The sequence below is a fragment of the Panicum virgatum genome, chromosome 2N, assembly GCF_016808335.1.
Source record: "Panicum virgatum strain AP13 chromosome 2N, P.virgatum_v5, whole genome shotgun sequence".
Lineage (NCBI taxonomy): Eukaryota > Viridiplantae > Streptophyta > Magnoliopsida > Poales > Poaceae > Panicum > Panicum virgatum.
In genome coordinates this window covers 64,000,007-64,021,777 of record NC_053146.1, presented here as the reverse complement: position 1 = coordinate 64,021,777, position 21,771 = coordinate 64,000,007, and the positions used below count along the sequence as shown (strand labels likewise).

The 21,771-nt window shown below is 50.1% G+C and overlaps 2 protein-coding genes across 2 annotated transcripts; one reads left to right on the top strand and one right to left on the bottom strand.

Annotated features, from left to right (window-relative positions):
* Window positions 1–6,947: 6,947 nt before the first annotated feature.
* On the bottom strand, window positions 6,948–8,742 carry LOC120658571 (U-box domain-containing protein 4-like). The gene is made up of 2 exons (XM_039936836.1): window positions 7,606–8,742; window positions 6,948–7,517 (listed from the first exon to the last, which is right to left on the bottom strand). The coding sequence occupies exons 1-2, from the start codon at window positions 8,608–8,610 to the stop codon at window positions 7,434–7,436; spliced, it is 1,089 nt and encodes a 362-aa protein (XP_039792770.1). The 5' UTR covers window positions 8,611–8,742; the 3' UTR covers window positions 6,948–7,433.
* Window positions 8,743–12,825: 4,083 nt separating this feature from the next.
* On the top strand, window positions 12,826–16,267 carry LOC120658554 (eukaryotic peptide chain release factor subunit 1-3-like). The gene is made up of 3 exons (XM_039936815.1): window positions 12,826–12,980; window positions 14,349–15,790; window positions 15,878–16,267. The coding sequence occupies exon 2, from the start codon at window positions 14,377–14,379 to the stop codon at window positions 15,688–15,690; it is 1,314 nt and encodes a 437-aa protein (XP_039792749.1). The 5' UTR covers window positions 12,826–12,980; window positions 14,349–14,376; the 3' UTR covers window positions 15,691–15,790; window positions 15,878–16,267.
* Window positions 16,268–21,771: the final 5,504 nt, after the last annotated feature.

Below are 21,771 nucleotides of genomic sequence, written 5' to 3'. Positions count from 1 at the left end.
AGCCCCGCTGCAGCAAAAATTTTCTCTATCCCATACTCAAGGACGGGATACGGATCCCCAGTGCGGAGAGCCTAACAACTTAAGTGCGTCACCGAAGCTGCCGTATCTGCTCACCTTTTTTTTCCTCGCTTTTTTCTGTACCCGATGAACTAAACATCGCAGGCTCATCGCCGTCCATCAGACGCGCTGTTCATCGCACCTGGCTGAAAATCCCGTAGGGCGAACGGTGCCGCGTATGGGGGACTGAGGGCTGTTTAGTTTGCGAAATTTTTTGGGTTTGACTACTATAGTATTTTCATTTTTATTTGATAATTAGTATTCAATCATAGACTAATTAGGCTCAAAAGATTTATCTCATCATTTACAGATAAATTATGCAATTGATTATTTTTTAAACTATATTTAATACTTCATGCATGTGTCTAGAAATTCGATGTGACGGGGAATCTTGAAAATGATAAAGATGCATCTCAAAAAGAAAAATGATAAAGATGCAAATACGTTCTGTTTCTCTGTGCGGTGATCAACTTCGAGAAGCGTTTTTGTTTTGTTTTCTTTAGGGATAGCGTAGTACACATGCTTTCTGTGGGTGTTTATTTTAGCTGCAAAGAGGTGTGGGTGCTTTGCTTTGGAATATCAGCGACGGGTGTGTTGTCCATGCACACTTGGTTTGGTGTCAAGAATTCCATCACCTAAAACTGAACGGCCCGTTTCTGTTCAGATAGGAGGGGTGCAGTCCTTTTCTCATGGATTTTTTTTTCTTATTATCACCCTTTGGTCTTTTGTAGTCTAAAAATATAGTTTCCCCTGGACCACGTTATCGCCTGTTATTTCTTTATATTTTTTGGATCACTTTATCTGTGTGAGTCTAATCCTTGATTGGGATATTTTCCAAGAAGAAATTTTTTATTGGTACACAATAATTCTATACGAGCATTTTGTGTGCTGAAAGGTGCTTCTAGTGGGACCATTTTTTTCCTGTAAAATCCTTATCAAGTGGCAGGCTTCCACGTATTCTACATATCACAGATGCATGTATAGTTGCCCTAGTATAATCCCCGACACCGACAACACAAAGCTTGTCAAAATAATTGAATCGATCTTGGCACCAACGAAACAAGTACTACCACCGATTGTACGGGCGAACTTGGCACACGAGCGCGTCACAAAAATGGCACATCGCATGTCGACGCAACACAACCATCTCGAGCGATCTCCCTGTCATCCTAACCACTGCAAAGACTTATCCGACGCAGCCGATTTGTGAGGATCCAAAACACCAAGAGATCTCGCATTCTACATCTCTCATGCAACAGTCTCTCAGAAGCTACAGTCTCTGAGGGAGATCTGCACGGGATTATACTAATGAAAGCCTGCAGAGACATGCCATTAGTTGTTTACTGTTTAGCAGTGCCGTGTCGCGGGCAAGGCTCAAATGATGTGCAGTCCCTATGATTCTGCCCAGATCTCTCTTTCTCGCGCTAGTTTCTTATGCTGACAGGACAGCTACACCTGTAGGTCTGCAAAGGGACACGCACATCAGTGACAGCTCAGAGATCTTGGACAGGAGAGCAAGAAAATGAAGGAGGGGGCGGCAATATGAAGCACCAGGAATCTTCTTGGATTTGATCCGTTTTTGTTGCGGTTCCCTATAAGCATCTACATATAAATCACAGCAGTAGTACAGGAAGTCGCACGTTGTTTTCTTACATGACAGCAGATGTAACACCTGGGGAAGATAAACAACAACTGAACTGACCAGCTTGTTATAAAATGGTGAGGAAATTGTTTTGAGTTGTACTCCTAAACTGAAACTTCAGTAACCATATTCAGGTGGCCGGACGACATGTCAGAAACTCAAATTGCAGTCTGTCTCTTCGGTGTTGGCAAAGGTTTGAAACATTACACGATCTGGTTCTTAACTCTGAACAGTACTTGCAGGAACAGTTGTCGTTTCTGAATACATTCAGAGCCATGTACTAAAATCTACTGTTTCTATAGTTGTAGGCTCCAGATCTGATCGGTCTAATATTTCTTAATTGGAGTAATTATTGCACATGAGAATACACTATCATGAAATTTGTGCATCATGAATCGTATCCCTTTTTTAAAATGAAAGTGTTCCATGTGATTTAGCAATAGCACAAATTCATACATATGATCAGTAGGGGCATCACCCCTCCTGTTTCATCATTTAAAGACAAACAAATTCATCAAATATACAATTATGACGTGCTTGCATCATTGAGCACCTAAAAGGGAGATAGGGAAAAAAAGGTCAGGGCCGGCATCAATATCCAACTTGCCAATAATGTAATGCTAATGATGCCTATTATTGTGATCATGTGGACGATGTCATTGTGCTGAGAATTCAAAGTTCAATGCGACGGCACAAGAAAGAGAAAGCGGTCTCCTTGGACGAGTTTCGATTCCTAGCGTAACGCCTGCAGGCTGCGGTCAGTCGAGGCGTCCGCGTACGAAAAGAGATCAAACACGACAACCGAAATGTTCAGACGTACTATAGAAACATTTAAAATTCCAAGCTCACCCATCGGTGCCCCCGTTGAACGAACCTCCACTGCGCGGTGCATCGTTGACACGCCCTCTTGGTTCTGCACAACCAAATGGCGCCATTCCTAGTTTCCGGCCCCCAACAAAGGCGAGGACGAATAGTTCAACAGAGAAGCACAAAGGCTTGTGCTTTTCAATGTTCACGCAAAAACCAGAAAAGTAACAAAAAAAAACACACTGCTACTACTTCCAGCACATCACACCAGTAGTGTATTTCATATTTCAACTTTGAAGAATCGCATCGTAAAAAAAATTTATGTCAGCAGATGAATTTGTCAATTGCGACACTTTTCCAAGGGCAAATGATGATTTGATGTGACCGCAGTTTTCTCAGCAGCGGTGGACGTACGCCTAACTTAACTCGCAAAAGAAACGGGAAGGGCACGCGCGCGTAATTCAAAAGGGCCCTTGGTTATACTAGTTATAGAGATCGAGATTGGCACGAATCATTTGGGCGACGGCCGACGGGGGCGACGGCGACGGCAATTATCTGCGCCGCTGGGTCAATCATCGCGGCCCGTGCGGTGGCCGCAGCAGCCCCCAATATGTCCGGACGGATCTGGCCTCTGTCTAGCCGCGCCTGTTTACCAAACCCATCGAGCCACGAGACGGCCCGGCGGCGGGCGTCGCCGGCGCGGGGCGTCGTGGAGGCAGCGCCACGAGTGACGGAGCGAGCGCGCGGCCGGCCACTGATCGGCGCGTTTATTGTCATTGGTTTGGTCGGTCGACGGCGGGGCCCTGTTTCTCCCATGGGCCATGCTCGTGGCCATGGCACTTTGATTCGCCGGTGATCCGTGCGCGTGCATGTGGCGCGTCCACATTCATCGGCGGGGGCGCCCGAGCCTCGCCGCCACGTGGCGGGACACCTTCATGGGAGGCGACCTACCGGTCAGCGACGGGCCCCACTCGCCATTCACCTCTCGCAAGTCGCAAGCCCACCGAGCTCGCCGCTGTCGCCCTCGCGTCGCTCGCCATGGCTGCCTCTGTTTCCTCGGTCTGCATCCATGCCGCCGTGCCCGTGCGTATACTCGATGAACCTCTTACCTCTCCTTCCATCACATGCAGATCCATGCCTCATGCGGCATGGGCAACACAGGGCCTCATTTTGCAAAATAATTTTGCAAAGGAATCTTGGTCATTTGAAGTACTAAATGAAGTCTATTTGCAGAACTTTTTGCATAGATGGGTTGTAAATCGCGAGACGAATCTAATGATGCTAATTAATCCATGATTAATTAATAATTAGCGGATGGTTACTGTAGCATCACTGTTGCAAATCATAAATTAAGTAGACTCATTAGAATCGTATCGCGATTTACAGCCCATCCATATAAAAAGTTTTTTAAATATACTTCATTTATTATTTTAAATTAACAAAATTTCTTTTCACTTTAATGAGTTTACGGCTTTTTTGCGTTTACATATAAAGAACTAAACAGGGCCAGAATGTGCAGAGCGTTGACGGGAACGTGCGAAGGAACATAGCTCTGGGGAGACGGGACGGCGCGGCAGGCAGCGCTGCAGACGGGAGCAGGGAATTGTCCAAGGTTTGCCGCGGTCAACCACGTTCGTCAACAGCGTTCCTGGTGAAACGTCGCTCATGGCATGGCATGGCGAGCCGCCACACATGGCAACGTCCGCGTTGACTCCGGAACGCCAGGCTCGGGCCGCCGCCTGTAAAAGGAAAGATTGGCAGCGTTACCCCGGGTCGCCGGGCAACCCGAAAGGAATCCCGCACGCACCGCGACAGAGGCACAGAGCGCACACGACGCGCGTCAGGCGTGCTCGAACGGTGCCCCGTATGTCTCCCCCCACCCCATATCGGAGTGAGTTTCAACTCCCCCTATATCTCTAATCATATCGTTTCTTCGCGATATTAATCCCGTTTGAGCCCCGTAACATGATGATAATGTGTATTATGACAGTACAAATACTGTATGATTTTTTTAAATTCAAAAACGTTAAATAAATAGTTAGTTAATGAGTGATAGTATATAGGGGGAATAGATATGGGGGAATGGTTGGAGAGAACGAGTTATAGCGGGAAGAATTTTTTGGAGGGAGATAGTAAAATATAGTAAATAATATGTTTGGGGGAGAGTTGGATGGGGGAAATGGTTGGAGATAGCCTCAGCGGGCACGAACAACCTCCTTTCAGCTCCGGCACCCAACAACCTTCGATAACAAAAAGAAAAGAACGCATGTGGCGCCACATGTTTGGCTCTCCGTTCCGCATGTGTACCAGCAGCTCCGGACGAGGGCGGCGCGGGCGCCATCATGGTGCTGGGTGCCGGCACGCCCCGGTCCATCATTGGCGTCCGCCGGCGCCGTGGCCGGTGCTCGGATGCTCTCAACAACAACAGCAACAGCGATACTCAGGCCGGCGTCCGTAGTGGCGAGCGAAACGCGCAGTGGAGTGGAGGGGCAGCGTCGCCGCTCGCCACTCGCCCGGCGCCCGCGGCCCTTTCCGCTCGCGGGCCTAACACGTGTCACGCCGCGCCCGGCGCCGGGGCCCGGGCACGCGATCTCGTTTCAATCCGGTGTGGGAGGCGAGGAGGGCGGGGGGCGCGCGTCACATGTCCGCTGGGGCGGCGGCCGGCAGGGGCATGTGTGCGTGGGTGCGGGTGCGGCGGAGGCGGCAGCCACAGCACAGGCCTGCTGCGCTGGGTTGGTGGACGTTGGTGGCTCCCCCGCGTTAATTTCCTGTTCCGTTCGGAAGGAAGTGGCTCCCGTTGCTTGAGATAAAGGAATCCGTGGGATAATGAAATAAACTGCAATTTTGCACGGGAGTGTGGGTGACTGTACACTAGGAGATCACCGAGCAGTGCATGTTCTCAGTGGCAGGTCCATGGCTGCATAGCAAGAATTTCCTAGGGTTTCCCCCAATAAAGCACACGAGTGCACAACTAGTGGGCATTGTCAAAGACGCACGAGTAATTTTATTCACTAACTAATCTGGAAAGAGCCCTCTAGATTAGGTAATTTTGTTCAATGTACTAGTACTGGAAATGAGTGTCACTTGGCACACTAGTTGACTAGTACAACTCCACAAATCACAAGGCAGGAACTCAAAAACCATTCAGGATAGAGTACTCCCCGTAGCTAGCTAGCTACTTGTACTGGAATTTCAGTTTTTCGTGGTGCTACCCACCTTGGACCTTCCCCTGTTGAACACGTCGCATAGATTTTCCCTTTTTGTTCCAACAATGGTTGCTTCATGCGCAAATGATCTCATTTGATAGGTCAAGGAACGGCTCGTTGAGAGAGCGGAAGGAAATATCTGACCGGTCACTGCTTGGCACGCATCGATGTCGTTCCGGAAAGAATCTTTAATGCATAGAGTATTTAAATGAAATTTATTTGTAAAATTTTTTCACGGATGGCTGTAATTTACACGACGGATTTAATGACGGTAATTAATCGATGATTTAGTACAGTGATGCTACTGTACCAACTTCTAATCGTACAGTCACAGGCCTCATTAGATTCGTCTCGCGAAGTAGCGCAGAGATTGTGAAGTTAGTTTTGTAAACGGTCTTCATTTAGTATCTTTAATTATTGATCAAAATTTGTGCTATTTGTGATACAGAAGAAACCAAACAGGGGCCAGACGTCCAACCGTGCAGGCAGCGGATGGCTGACGCCAAGCTCGATAGGACAAGCGATTGCCGTGCTCAAGATTTCATATATCCGAAGATACCAGTACCGATCCTAGCGACGACAAAGGGCGTCCACGAGAGAAGTGGGTAGCGAAAGGAACGGGCGCAACGCCCACGCATGGCACGCGCTCCACGCCTCCGGAACACAAGATACCCGGAGCCGAGCTAGATTTATCTAAGAGAGAGAGAGATAGAGCACCGGTCACCGTTGTTTTCAGCAGGAAGCCGCAGGGGCAATCTGCGAGCTAAAGAATGATCGGCATGCGGCGGGGCCAGCCAAGAACGTGTCATCTTTACCGCCGGGAGGCGGGACGCGCCCCCATCCTGCATCTTCTAGACCACAGGATGCGGCCGCAGCAGAGGCTCGCTCCTGATTTTCGGTGGCGCCGAAGAGGACATCGGAGTAGGTGACAAAGGGTGGCACTAGAATAGCTAGCGCTATCGCCATCGGTTGAACCGGCAAAGGTTGCCGGTTTACCAAGTCACGGCCAACGACGACCCGACGACGGGCAACTGGGCAAGCGCTCGCCGTTCGTGCCACGGAGCAGGGGACCTCGCCCCGGCCGGCCGACGGTGGTGGGAAGTAACCGCAACCACCACTCGCCGTCGCTGGGGAACCACGCGTGGAAACGTCAGGGAAACGGTAAAAACTGGATGGAACAACCGGATCCAATCCTGATTGCAGCAGGTTCCCGACCAACCCGGCGGGTGCTCTCAGAGACACAAAGAACAGAGGCGCTTCTCGTATCCACCACAGGATCGGAAACAAACTTGATTCGTTCCAGACGCTGCCCACACACACGTACACACTGAGACTAGCACAATCCAACCCACACGGGCACACGCGAACTCGAAGCTTTTCCGCAGCTTCGCTGCACACACCCTTCTGCTTTGCCTCGCCGCGGCCGGCGGCGAGGAAGCAACCAAACCGAAGTCGAAACTGTAAAGGGAACAAAAAGGAGGCTGGGCGGGGAGGGAGGTAATTGCAGGGAGGCTAGACTGTTCTTCGGTCCTCCGGACGACATCTCGCTTGAGGAAACTGTACACTCGCTCGCGGACGCAAACACGCTGCTTGCTATTTACACGCGCGCACCGGCCGGTCGGTGCCGGCTCCGGCTCGTCTCGCCGAATAAGTGAAGCCAGGCTGGGAACGCGCGACCAAGGTGGGGGTGGGATGGGACCGCCCGATTGAGGAACGGTTCGTCACTCCGCCGCAACGACCGCCGCTGGCCTCGCGCGGAGGCTCGGGCTCCGCGGCTGCCGCAGCAACTCGATCAGCGACTCCGCCTGACGGATAGGAAACGGATTAGTCCGTGAACAAATGGGCGAATTGTTTGGAGCTTCCGCTGATGCGGGAATGCGAGGTGGTTTGTACCTTGGTTTTGAGCTTGGGGCGGGCGGAGGGCGACTGGGAGAGGGCGACGAGGGGAGGGATGGCACCCTCGCGGGCGACCATGGTGCGGTACGCGGCGTTGTCCTCGCAGATCTGTAGCAGGGAGAGCGTGGCGATTTCCTTCTGCCGCGAGCTGCCGACCTCCACCATCTCGACGAGCACGGGGATGCCGCCTTCCTCGACGGCCGCGGCGCGGCCCTCGCCCGAGCCCACCAGGGAGTGGAGGACGTAGGCGGCCTTGTCCACCATGCCGGACTCCGGGTCGGCCATGAGGTCGAGCAGGGGCCGCACGGCGCCGGCCTCGACGGCGCGCTGCCGGTTCTCGCGGGCGCCGCTGCAGAGCGCGTAGAGCGCCGTGGCGGCGTCCTTCTTCCCGCGCAGGCCGCCGGTCTCGAGGAGGGAGACCAGCAGCGGGATGGCGCCGGCGCGGCCGATGGCGGCCGCGGCGGCGCCGTCGAGCTGGGAGAGCCGGAGCAGCGCGCACGCGGCGTTCTCCCGCGCGGCGGGCGACGCGGCGGACTTGAGCGCCTGCACCAGCGGCCGTATCGCGCCGGCCTCGACGATGGTCGCCTTGTTCTCGTCGCAGATGGAGAGGTTGAGCAGCGCCGTGACGCCGTGCTCCTGCAGCAGCGGGTCCGCGTGCGACAGCAGCTTGACGAGCGGCCGCACGCCCCCGGCCTTGGCGATGCGGACCCGGTTGTCCGGGTTGTGCTTGGCCAGCAGCCGGAGCTCCATGGCCGCGCGCCGGAGCGAGTCCAGCGACGGCGCCGGCGACTCCAGCTCGGCCATAAGGGACGAGATGGCGTCCTCCGACGCCTCCGCCGCGCAGGACAGCAGCAGGCGGTGGATCCCCGCGGCGGCCGCGGGCGTGAAGGAGAGGTCGTCGCTGCCGCACTCGCTAAAGGGCTCGGAGCAGGACGAGTCGCCGCTGTCGCTGTAGCAGCTCGTGCTCCGCCGCCGCGGGGAGGTGGACGCGTCCGACTGCATCCCGGTCCTCAGCCTGGTGCCGTGCCGCGCCGCTCAGCTAATGCCCTGGAGGCGTCAGGCAAGGAGAGGAAGGAATCGGGTTCCTTGCTTTGCGTTCGGAGAGGCGAGCGAATGAAATAAGGGAGGGGGTCGGGTGGGTTTAACCCACTCGCGCTAACTAATCCACCCGCCTTAACTTTTTTTTTTCCGTTTCAGCTCTGCCGCCGTCGGATCATATCGGACGGTGCCCGACCGCCGCGTGGCAAGCGACGGACGAAGTGCGTGAGCCGCGGCCGGCGCGGCGCGCGGAGCTCCAGCCGTTGGATCGTGGCGCGACGGGGCAGGAGGCGCGCAAGCGGCAGACGGGGCAGGGGTGCGGGGTGCCACATGAGATGGGACCCACGGGGCGCGTACGTACGGGCGCGATGCACGTGAGGGCGGCAGGGGCGTGCGTGTCGGGGCTGGTCCACGTTGGCGTGCCCACGCTGGGCTGTCTCGGTTGTGGGCAGGCTTACCTGGCGCCACGGGCCCGTCGTTTAGAGGAGGGGCTTCGATTGGCGAGCAGAAATGGGCCGGGTCCGGAGCTCCGGCCCCCGTGGTCGTTTGGATGGCTTCCACAGTTCCACCCCCGATCCACCCGATTTGAATGATGCTTGACTGATTGTGTCAAGTATGGTCTTCTTCTGGTCTTGTGGATGAGCTCTGTATGAGAGCGAGAGCGATGGCAGCATTCGAAGGCATGTCAATCTGCAGACTTCAGATCACTTGACGGAGTGGCAACGAAGGCTGCGGTGACGCCCAGTGAAACTCGATGAGTGGCAGCTAGATTAAGCTGTTGACTTAGATGGCTCCATGACTCCATCCAGTTTGAAGCATCAAAACCAACTTGGGGTTGATCTTGCTTGTACTGTGTGCCGTAGAGTTGCAGATTGTTCTGGGTGGAGTAGTAGGAGTATCTATCTATCTACCTTGTCCTCTACGTGGCCTAGAGCAGGAAACTGTCCACGAGTACCACTTGCGGTCATTTAAAAAGTTAGCTTACTACAGGATGGTTATGCCTTCCAATCCCAAATCAGTAGCAAAAGACCAAGAATAAGAAGCCATCAGCCATGGTTCACAACCAGGGTTCAAAATTTCGGTGAAATTTCGGCGAAATTTCGGTATTTTTTTCGTTTTCGGTAGTTACCGGGAAGTGGAATTTCGGTAAATTTCGGTAAATTTCGTTTCAAAATTCAAAAATTCAAAAAAATTTGTAAAAAAATATGTAAAAAATATGATAAAAAACTAGGTGTTTTTCTAAGCAAATAGGACTAGAACACATTCAAATCTAAGATCATTTGCTAGGCTAAAATTAACATTTGAAACCGTAATTTGAATGACTCGTCATTTCATGTGCAAAAATTTGTTTTCTCCCCTCGACTTCAACTAGACTTTGATTTATCATGATATTGGTGAGGTACCTATTCAATTTCATATACATACCTACAACTAGGATGATGATCCATCGGCCGGCCCGGGTGGACTATACTCTCATCAGTAGACTAGTAGATCTGGTTTCCTCGTGCTATCCAATTAGGCTCGTCGTCAATCTTGCTTCGCTTTTACCTTTTGCATCTGCTTTTATATTATCATCTAGCAGCTCTTTTCTTTGAAGTCCTCTGTCTGCTGTAGTCTATTATTCTTAACCAGGCCCTCGATCTGGCTCTTCTTCTAGCTTTGTAGCCGGTAACTGTGGAGACTTGGGAGTTTTTTTTTGAAGTTGTGGCCATTGCTGATACGTGTTAAATTCCATTGGCAATTCTTCTCCATTGGCAACTGCAGATTAAGTCAGTTGTGGCCTTTGATCTGCCCCCACTTCGTGGAAGAAAGCTTTGCATTGCAATAGTAGGTCGGTGACTGTAACCTTGATTCCAGTGAATTTCCTCCAATGCCATTCCAGTCCCGAGGATAAGAAGAGGAGGTCAAATTCTTGCATCCACAGCATGCATGTGACCAAAATCTTAGGCCACAAGAGAATTGTCACCATCTATAGAGCAGGGAAAAACTTTCCGTTGGAAAACTGCCGGAAAACACACCTTTCAGAATGCTTTAACAATTCTCTATACAAATTGAATCAAACAAAAAATTCAAACACTGTCACATGAATTGATAACCAATTCAAATCATATTTGTCCTGGATTTAAAACAACTTTCAATTGGATCAACTAATGTCCCTAAAAATTTATAGGAATATCCACCATAACAAGAATAATAAAAGTCCAGTTGAGGCCTAAGAGAGAAAATGAAAGTTGTCACATGAAATGACAAGACTTTTAATTGGTAGTTTTTGAAATAATTAAATAACTTTCAAACCATTGCTCAAATGAAAAAGTTCCTGAAACAAAAGTTGTAGATCTCGAAAAACTGAACAAAGTTGGTATTCAAAAGTTTTTCATTTAACCTCGGGAACAGTACGAAAATCACAACGGACATCATTTTCCGGTCGAAATCACCGAAATTTCGGTCGAAATCACCGAAATTTCGTTTTTTGAATTTGAATTCTCTTTCCGTTCGGAATTAGCGAAATTCGGCGAAATTTCGGCCGAAATTTCGTTTCCGGCAAACGGCGGGATTCGGAAAAAAAACGAAAATGTAAACCCTGTTCACAACACGCTTCGGTCTTTGTGTCTGAAACAAGGGAACCAGGACCAACTCGCCTGAATCACATGCGACGCGGTTTATTACGCCTCGGCTGAATTCTTTGTTGACGTTTAGAAAAAAAACGAATGTTTATTGCGATAATACAAGCACGAACTTCGTATTCCAAAAGGGGTCATCAAAATTCAAAAGGGATCCGGGGGCAGAACATCCGAACTTCCACGGCGACCGCTGCTCCGAAAAAGGATGGACGGGGTGCCAAAAGCGAGCGAGCATCTGCTCACATCACCGAGCAAAACGAGTCGAAGAAAGTACACAGCGCTTGACCAGAAGGAAAGGAATAACGCGGAGGATGCAGCAGCAGTACGTACCCACCTGCCTCGTGCCTCGATTCGACCTGTTGTGCTGCGAGGCTGCGTCACTTAGCACGATAGCGCGGCTTCGTTCTTCCCGACCGACCACTCAGTGGAGATCAAGGTTCTTGCTTGGTTATATTCACGGGCTGATGTTTTCTCTGCGTCTGTCCAACTGAAGCGATCATGCAGTTTGATGATGGGACTTTCCGAACTTCCAAAGCTATGGCCATATTGTCAGGCAGCACTGAACCTGAAGAGCAAGTGCATTCCGTATATTCAGTCTTCAGTTGTCAGTTTCGTCAGTTTTAGCATCCATTGAGTTCAAGCAGAGCAAGTCGGCGTTTCCTGCGACGAGTTGGCGACTTTGTGGATGGCATCCAAGTTTCTTATCAAAATCGGGCGCGTTTTGCGCTTAAGCTCTCTTTACAGATGTTATTAAACAGTAGTATCTAGCTTAACGCAATTCTGTTGCTAATGTAATGATCAAGCGACCTGATTTTAGGCTTCGGTGCCCTGGTCTGTTACCTCATCGAAGGAGAACACCCTAATATAGGCCTTGTTTGGCTCCAGGACTTTTTTCAAAAGTCCCTATCACATCAAAAGGAATCTTACTATTTTATAGTATTAAATAAAATCTGTTTATAAATGTTTTTTGACAGCTGAGTGCTTTTTCGCGAGACGAATCTAATGAGCCTAATTAATCGATGATTGGCTACAGTGATACTACAGTAGCAGTAGTTGCGCCGCCATGGCAAGACCTTTGTTTTCTGTAATCAGTGAGTTGCTGTTGCTGTTCCTTGCAATTTCCTTCAGTTCCCCTTTCTGTTCCCGTTTGGTTTTTCTCTTCTTCCTGATCCTGACACATATGGGAACATTCATTCATCTAGGTATCTAGTACGGTACAGGTAAACAAAAGTGAGGTATACTCCTACTTTTTTTTTTATGATCGAGAGGTACTCCTACTGAATACTGATGGACAAGCAACAGAACTACAACGCAGTCGATAGTGCATTCAAAACATGCACGGTGATTTTTGGGCCTTGCTATTGATCTGTCAAATTAGAGGCCTATTGGGCCTTAAATGTTGCTAGCTGAATTGGGTTCCAATCACCCGGGCTGTGTTTTCTTGGGCCGCTGGCCTGCTCCTCCTGCCACCGCAAGTCCGCACGCGATGAACTGGTCAACCGCAGCCCTAGATCTGCCCGCCGAGCCACTGCACGCGGGCCCAGGCGGTAACCTGATCGCGCCCGCAACGACGCGGCTCTGATATCAGCCCTGGCCTTATCGGGCCACAACCACAACAGCCGACAGCCAGACGCGCGAGGGTTTCCCTTCCACAACCCCCCACCCGCGAGAAGTCGGCTGCGCTCCGCTTCCGCCGCCGGCCCTCGCTCTTCGGTAAGGAAACCTAGCCCCGATCCGCTCTTCCTCGGTTCAATCCCGTCTCGCAGCTCTGTGATTCTTACGGGCATGTAGTCGTTTGTGTGTCGCTTGGATCCGATCGGATCGTGCAGGGCGTTCGTTCCTTGACGTAATCGTCAGATTCCGTAGATCGGGGTACTCGAAGCCGGATGCCGTTTCGTCCGATCGGGTCTAGTACTGAGGCGATCTGGGGTTTTGTGAAATTTCTAGATCGTGTTGAGATCTGTTGCCGTCGTTATTGCACGATCTGTTCGGGTGGGCTGTCCTTCGCAGCTCCTTCATCCGCCCACGAGTGTTTAGGGGCGCAGATTTGTGGATTCGTGCTGCGCTTGGTATTTCTCGTCGATGTTTTGGTTTGGTTTGATTTGTTGTTTGTGTGGAAGAAAGAGTAGATTATATCGAACCCTAGATACATGTTTGAGAATTCAGAGGTGATGGTCTGGTGTGTGTGTGGGGGGGGGGGGGGGGGGGCGGTATTGCCTTCTTAATTATCTAGATTTCCAAATAATATCTTGGGAGCTAGAAGTTTCTTAGATATGCAATTGAACCTATTCCTCCTTATGAGTTACATTCTCTAAGGTAAACGGTTCATGTGGATATGAACTTGGAGGATTGTCAAAGTTGGTTATGACAACATATCAGTTGAAATGTTACTTGTGTAACATTTGGTATATTATGATAGAAGTTTACAGCCCCATGTTAAGTGCAATTTTTGTATGAATTATTTTCTATACCTAATTTACTTACATACTTTGTTAGCAGGGTAATATTTGATGCCTTTTAAATTACTTGTATAGTGTTTGTGAACCTAGATTTGCCAGCTAACTGAAGTGATTTCAGTATAGAATGGTTTCTTCGCACAGTGAACTAATTTGAGATGTCTCAGATGGAACACATGTAGTGTTTATATTCACATGAATATTAACCTGCTTTTTCTAGCTTATCTGTTTGCACTATAAAGCTCTTGTGCTGGTCTTGTGTCTGAGTACCACAGTACAACTATTATATATCTATTCCATTCCCAGGAATATTGGCAATGCAAACAAATTATGTGGAAAAGATGTTAGTTCAATTAAAATAAAATAGTTGCAGTTTTCAATCTGTTTCCCCCAGAAGTGCCCCTTTTATTGTTTGTTTATATATTACCTTTGTTTGGTTTTTAATGATGGTTCAATTGGACCTTTGGAAATGAACTCTTGTTAACAAAACTCGGAGAACATTCTTTTAGTTCTAGTATTAAATTGGTTTGATGCTTTCTCTATTTTCATTTCAGTTTGAGAATTGGGCTGCTGTTTTTTCTTCATGTCTCATATTATGTATGTTTGTGTGTTTTGTGGTCTCCAGGTTAACTAATCATCCAGACCCAGTCAATATGTCTGACAGCCATGAGACTGATAGGAACATTGAGATTTGGAAGATTAAGAAGCTGATCAAGGCATTGGAGTCCGCTAGAGGCAATGGCACAAGCATGATCTCTCTTATCATGCCTCCACGCGATCAGATTGCTCGAGTGGCTAAGATGTTAGGTGATGAATATGGTACTGCTTCAAACATCAAGAGTAGAGTCAATCGTCAATCTGTGTTGGCTGCTATCACCTCAGCTCAACAGAGGTTGAAGCTCTACAACAAAGTGCCCCCGAATGGATTGGTTCTCTACACTGGAACCATTGTTACTGAAGATGGAAAAGAAAAGAAAGTTACTATTGATTTTGAGCCCTTCAAGCCTATTAATGTGTCGCTATACCTTTGTGACAACAAGTTCCACACCGAGGCTCTAAATGAGCTCTTAGAATCCGATGACAAGTTTGGGTTCATTGTCATGGATGGTAATGGTACTCTTTTCGGTACACTAAGTGGCAATACCCGTGAAGTGCATCACAAGTTCACTGTTGATCTCCCAAAGAAGCATGGTAGAGGAGGACAGTCTGCTTTGCGTTTTGCTCGGCTTCGGATGGAGAAACGCCACAACTATGTCCGCAAAACAGCTGAGCTTGCTACACAGTTTTTCATCAATCCAGCTACTAGTCAGCCTAATGTTTCGGGGCTGATTCTTGCTGGTTCTGCTGATTTTAAGACAGAGCTGAGCCAATCTGACATGTTTGATCAGCGACTTCAAGCCAAGATACTTAATGTGGTTGATGTTTCTTATGGTGGTGAAAATGGTTTCAACCAAGCTATTGAACTGTCAGCTGAGATCTTAGCAAATGTGAAGTTCATTCAAGAGAAGAAGCTGATTGGCAAGTACTTTGAGGAGATCAGTCAGGACACTGGGAAATATGTCTTTGGTGTTGATGACACCCTGAAGGCACTTGAAATGGGTGCTGTGGAGACCCTGATAGTGTGGGAGAATCTGGATATCAACAGATATGTGCTCAAGAACAGCACCACTGGTGAAGTTACTATAAAACATCTGAACAAAGAGCAGGAAGCTGACCAGAGCAATTTCCGTGATTCAATCACCAATGCTGAACTGGAAGTTCAGGAAAAGATGTCTCTCTTGGAATGGTTTGCTAATGAATACAAGAAGTTTGGTTGCTCGCTTGAGTTTGTCACCAACAAGTCTCAAGAGGGATCACAGTTCTGTAGAGGATTTGGTGGCATCGGTGGTATGTTGCGCTACCAGCTGGATATCCGCTCATTTGATGAGCTTTCTGACGATGATGGTTTGTACGAAGACTCTGATTAGCAATCAGCCAACCTCATGCTTGTGCTGGCCCATGGAAGGACGCCACAGCTGCAACAGCTCGGGTTTGCTATACCTACGCAGAAACACTTAAAAAGCAGCTGTAAGTACATATGTTCTCTTGTTCATTTTTTGTTTGCCACCTTCTGCATACCACTATTTTGCTTGACTCTATCTCCCTTTGTTTCAGATCCAGAGCTTGATGGGCATGGGCCAGCATCCTCCTCTTCTGGAGGAGCTTAAGAACAAAATGATGAGTCGCAACTCGCAATCATGGCACAGCAGTGTTTCAAGAAGATACCGAACTTAATCCGCATCATGGCAGTGATGTGTCGTGAAGTTACCGTACTCAAGTGTCTATTTGATTTCGGGTCAATCATTATGGTAGTGGTGTGTCAAAAAGTTATCGCGTTTGAAGGCCTAACGCTTGTTATGGTGATTTGTTGTCTTTAAACCATATGTTCTAGTCGTTTGCAAGTCTGTCCCAAGATGTGAATTCTGGTTGATCGGATGCTTTGTGACTCTGTTTTGCATGCTCTGATACTAATGCAGCTTTTCAATGAAGGTATTATATGTAATCTGTCGTCCTGCATTGTCCTCCTTGCATCTTGCCACTAGCTGTTAAATTAACCATTTGCTTGTTTTAATTGCTTTTTGTTTTTTCCTTTTTCAAAAAAAGAAACGGAAAAGAAGTTGATTGTCACTGAAATTCTTAAAAATCTTTAATCCGCTTGTTTCACGGCAGCACTTTATTCATTACAGTATATGCTTAATGGGCTTAATACATTTTATTTTCCTATTACAATTGTTTTCTGATTTCTTTTGAACTGATTCAATGTAAGTGGGTACCGTGAGAAGAAATGATTCCGCAATTTGGTAATGTTGTCTTATTTTGTTCTTTATCGTGGAAATTAATAGACAGAATTCTTAACATACTTTTTCATAACTATATCGGGCGTGCATTACTTAGATGGGAATATATCTGGTGCAAATCAATATCTTCATGCAAACTCCAATCTCCACCGTGCATTGTGATACTTATACAACGTCGTGAGTTTTCTGGCTGCAGACGCCTGGCCCGCCTGGCGGCTGTCCATTGTTTCGCTTTACGATCGGGCGGTTGCGTGGTCAGGTTGTGGTCTGCAGCATTGACGCCAAAAGCAGCCGACAACCATGAAGGTTGGTCAATGATCAGGTAAGCCGCTGTTAGCATGTGACTACGGCCCCTTGTACTGATGTATGAGACTCGTGCACAGATAAGGAGAAGCTTATCCGAGCGACCGAGCACATGATCAACGTGTTCCTCCGAAATCACGTTACTTTTCCCATTCTAATTTGTTTTCCATTCAGACTAGAATTGATTTACAGAACTCAACTCGTAGAACGCTTCACTTCATCAAGTTCAAACTTTTGATTTGAGGCCGTGTTTAGATGGTGTAAATGCAAAACACAAAATTTTTGTAAATCGCTTGCATGGTGTACTAAATGTAGTTGAAAAATAAATCGCATTATACAAATGGACTGTAAATCGCGAGACGAATCTAATAAGCCTAATTAGGACGTGATTAGACACTAAATTGCTACAGTAATGTCGGTACCCTGTAGCAGGGATACCCACTCTTACTGCAGCAAGGCAGGACCCGCGTAGTTACCCGTAGCTGCGCGGGAAAGATGGAGTAGCCAGGCCCCACAGGCCAGGTTTTTCCCTCACCAGGCCAACGGCCCCGGACCGTTCCCTGCTTGAGGATGGGTCCGGTGACGCCACGTGTCTACACAAAAGGGAAGCTCCGAGCTGACCGCCGAGGCCTCGGACCCCCAGAGGGGTCCGGGACCTCCTGCGCCCGTCCGGACTCCCCTCACCGTGTAGGGGTCCGGAGCCGCCACGTGTCCCGGAGACGTGGGATTGTGCGCGAGTCTTCCGCCCACCTACCGCATTTAATGCGATGGACAAGGCGTGCTCTGCCGCCGCGGTACACAAGACAGCCTTTTGTCAGGCCCCGCTGCGCGCCGCGTATTACCAAGGAGCACAGTGGAGCCGCCTGAGCCGCGCCCGCGCAGAGCCCGTCTGCCGCGTTAAATGGATACGACGGCCCGGCACTTTTCCATCATGCCACCTACGCCGCTCCCTACACAGCCGCTCAGCTACGTAACAGGCGATGCTACTAGCTGCGTCGGGCTCCGTCTCGACAAGACAGCGCCAAGACATGATGGACGGAGGGCTCCGGGAGCAGGCGAGGGAATCCAAGAGAGAGATCTCCTTTGCCTGCAACGCCATAATGTATGAACACTCCGTTATTTTATATTACATCGTTGGACCCACCTGTCGGGGATCCAACAGCCGTGTACGCACCCTCTTGAGATATAAAAGGGAGGTGCCCGCTGTGCACAGGACAATCTCCACAATCCAGACAGGCTGAAGCACTCGCACCTTCTCACTCTCGTGGGAAGGCAATACGACACACAGTGGACGTAGGGTATTACGCTCCGGCGGCCCGAACCACTCTAAATCTTGCTGTGTTCATCGAGTTCTTGAGAAAGATTGATCTAAGACTAGCTAACCCCCGAGTACACACCCTCAGGGCTAGGGCGGGTGCCTTCCGCCACCCGGCTGTGGTTTGCAGCACCACGACAAGTAATACTGTAGTAAATATGCTCTAATGATGGATTAATTAGGCTCATTAGATTCGTCTCGTAAAATTAGTTTTGTGATTAGTCTACATTTAATACTTCAAATATTGAAGATTCACTTCCAAAAATGTAAAAGCGCAAAATACAAAGTGATCTAAACACACCCTGAATCAGCATACAAGTTGAAGTCGCATTGCCGAACCTGATCAGATGAACACCAACGGGCAACAGCTACTCCGAGCTGGGATCAGGCGAGCATCAGCTTTCTGACGTGGAACGTATGGTGATTAGTGCTACTAAGACTGACTCCAACAAGAGCATGCATAGCCATTTATGCGTCTTCTACTACACTGTACATCATCAAATTGATCCCCAACAAAGCAGGCATACACAGCACGCATTTTGCATGGGAGGTTGTTGGAGATGAGAAATTTTTGCCTCTCCAACACGAACTGTACACACGAGGCAATACTCGGTTTGCCTCTCGATTTTGGAGTCAGTCTAACAGAATCTTAAGTCAGTCCAAGATCGACAAATGATCCATCCAGTATCCGCTGTCTGCTGACGAGGCTACACCTTTCCAAGCAGAGGTGTGGTCAAAAACAGTGGTGCTTCTTCGATATCCAACTGCCCGGAGAATATGGCCGGAGCTGGTGTGCTACCTTTAGTCACCGCTCCTGTCATATCCAACGTGAGGCTCTACCACGTGCTGATTGACGGTGGGGCTGGTCTCAACGTCATCAGTTATGCAGCATTTAAGCAGCTGCAGATCCCAGAGTCCAAGCTGACTCCCTCTCGCCCATTCTCCGGAGTGGGCCCACACCCGGTGTTCCCCCTGGGGAGCATCACATTGCCGGTCACGTTCGGGACCGAGGAGAACTTCCGCACAGAGAGCGTCATGTTCGATGTTGCGGAGGTGAACCTCCCGTTCAACGCCATCATTGGCCGACCGGCACTCTACCGCTTCATGGCCATTGCCCACTACGGGTATTTGGTCCTGAAGATGCCTTCCCCTGCCGGAGTCCTCACCGTGCAGGGTGACCGCACCGCTGCCGTCGCTGCAGTTGAGAGACTGCATACTCTGGCGGCAGAGGCTGCACGCTCAGAGGAGGATCCGTCCACCTCGCAACCCAGGGTGCCTGCAAAGGCTCCCAAGGTCCAACCATCTGACCCGGACCAAGTTCCCGTGAAGTCGGTACAGATTGGAACAGACTCCACCAGGACCACCCGCATCGCGGGAAACCTGGAGGAGAAATAGGAAGACGCGCTCATCGCTTTCCTCCGGGCAAATGTCGACGTGTTCGCCTGGGAACCGTCACAGATGCCCGGGATCCCCAGGGAAGTGATCAAGCACAATCTGAGGATCTACCCTGACGCCACGCCGGTGCGCCAGAAGCCTCGGAAGCAGTCCGTGGAGCGGCAGAACTTCATCCGCGAAGAAGTCCACAAGCTCCTACACGCCGGCTTCATCGAGGAGGTCCACCATCCCGAGTGGTTGGCCAATCCGGTCGTCGTCCCAAAGGCCAACGGGAAGCTCCGGATGTGCATCGACTACACCAGCCTCAACAAGGCATGTCCAAGAGACCCCTATCCTCTTCCGCGTATCGATCAGATCGTGGACTCCACCTCCGGGTGTGAACTTTTGTCTTTCCTAGATGCATACTCTGGTTTCCACCAGATTCAGATGTCTAGAGAGGATAGGAAGCATACTGCCTTTGTAACAATAGATGGGCTTTATTGCTACATTGTCATGCCGTATGGTCTAAGGAATGCCTTACCCACGTTTGTACGAGCTATGAACAAAACCTTCTGTAATCTAATTAGAAATATTGTTGAGGTTTATGTCGATGACATTGTGGTCAAGACTAAGGTAGGGTCAACACTAGTGGAGGACCTGTCCCTCGTCTTCGACCGTCTTCGCGCCACGCGCACAAAGCTGAACCCAGAGAAGTGCATCTTCGGCGTCTCAGCAGGGAAGCTGCTGGGTTTCCTGGTCTCACATCGAGGCATTGAGGCAAACCCAGCCAAGATCAAGGCGATCGAAGCAATGAGGCCTCCTGGCCGTATCAAGGACGTCCAGAAGCTTACTGGATCTCTCGCTGCTCTTAGCCGCTTCATATCGAGGCTGGCTGAGAGGGCCCTTCCCTTCTTCAAGCTGTTGAGGAGGTCCGGTCCATTTTCATGGACCGAAGAGGCTGAACAAGCCTTCCAGGAGCTGAAGCAGCACCTCACCTCACTGCCAGTACTGGTGGCTCCAGAACCCGGTGAGCCGTTGTTTCTGTATCTTGCTGCATCTGCGGAGGCGATCAGCATGGTGCTGGTCGCCGAAAGGATGGAGCAAACTCCCCAGGGGAGCACCAAGGACTCCTTGGCCAAGGATGGTGAGCCGGACCCCGGACACGGGGGCCCGTCAGCCTCACCCCAGCTTGAAGGTCCGGGCCCTGCACAGGCAGGTCCGGAGGAGCCTCATCCCAGTGGGAACCCAGAACCACTGGGGGCCCAAGGGACAGATGTGATGGACAAAGGCGAGCCGGACCCAGGAACTAGGGTCCGGACCGTCCAAAAGCCAGTCTACTACGTCAGTGAAGTCCTCCACGAGGCAAAGGCCAGGTATCTTGAGACGCATAAGCTTATCTATGCAATACTTATTGCGTCCAGGAAATTGCGCCACTACTTTCAAGCACACCGAGTTGTTGTAGTGACCTCTTACCCATTAAGAGCGATCCTACACAACTCCAACGCCACAGGCAATATCGCCAAGTGGGCAGCAGAGCTGGCGGAATTCCAACTGGATTTCCAGCCACGCCACGCGGTCAAGAGCCAGATCCTGGCTGATTTCATAGCGGAGTGGACTCCTTCCCCAAGCAACCCTGGGGGTCCGGTCATAAATGCTGGACCCCCGGAGCCGGAAATCAGGACACCAGTCTTCACCGAGCCTCACTGGACACTCTTCTTTGATGGGTCCGCCCGCGAGAAGTGGTCCGGGGCTGGTGTGGTCCTCATCGACCCAGACGGAGATCAGCTGAAGTACATGGTGCACCTTGAGTTCAAGGCCACTAACAACATGGCGGAATACGAGGCTCTGATCTTCGGCCTGACGCAAGCCCTCTCATTGGGGGTCCGGCAGCTTCTGGTGAAGGGGGACTCCCAGCTGATCATCAAGCAGGTCCGAGGGGATTGCAACTGCAACAATCCCCAGCTCGCGGCATACCTCATTCACGTGAGGAAGCTCGAGAAGGACTTCGACGCCTTGGAACTGCAACACGTTCCCCGCGAGCACAACTCAGCAGCAGATGATCTCTCTGCGAGAGCATCTACCTGGGCATCTGTGCCCGAGGGTGTCTTTGAAAGACGGCTGCTGAAACCTACCGCCCAGCCTGCCGAGCCGGGTGAGGGGGATCAAGCTGGCACCTCGAAGCTAGCGGTCCCGGCAGCATTCCACCTATGGTGCCCAAC

Coding starts and splice junctions, on each gene's coding strand:
- LOC120658571 (XM_039936836.1), bottom strand. CDS start 8,610: ATGCAGTCGGACGCGTCCACCTCCCCGCGGCGGCGGAGCACGAGCTGC. Junction 7,518..7,605: donor GCCCCAAGCTCAAAACCAAG/GTACAAACCACC, acceptor CCTATCCGTCAG/GCGGAGTCGCTGATCGAGTT.
- LOC120658554 (XM_039936815.1), top strand. CDS start 14,377: ATGTCTGACAGCCATGAGACTGATAGGAACATTGAGATTTGGAAGATT.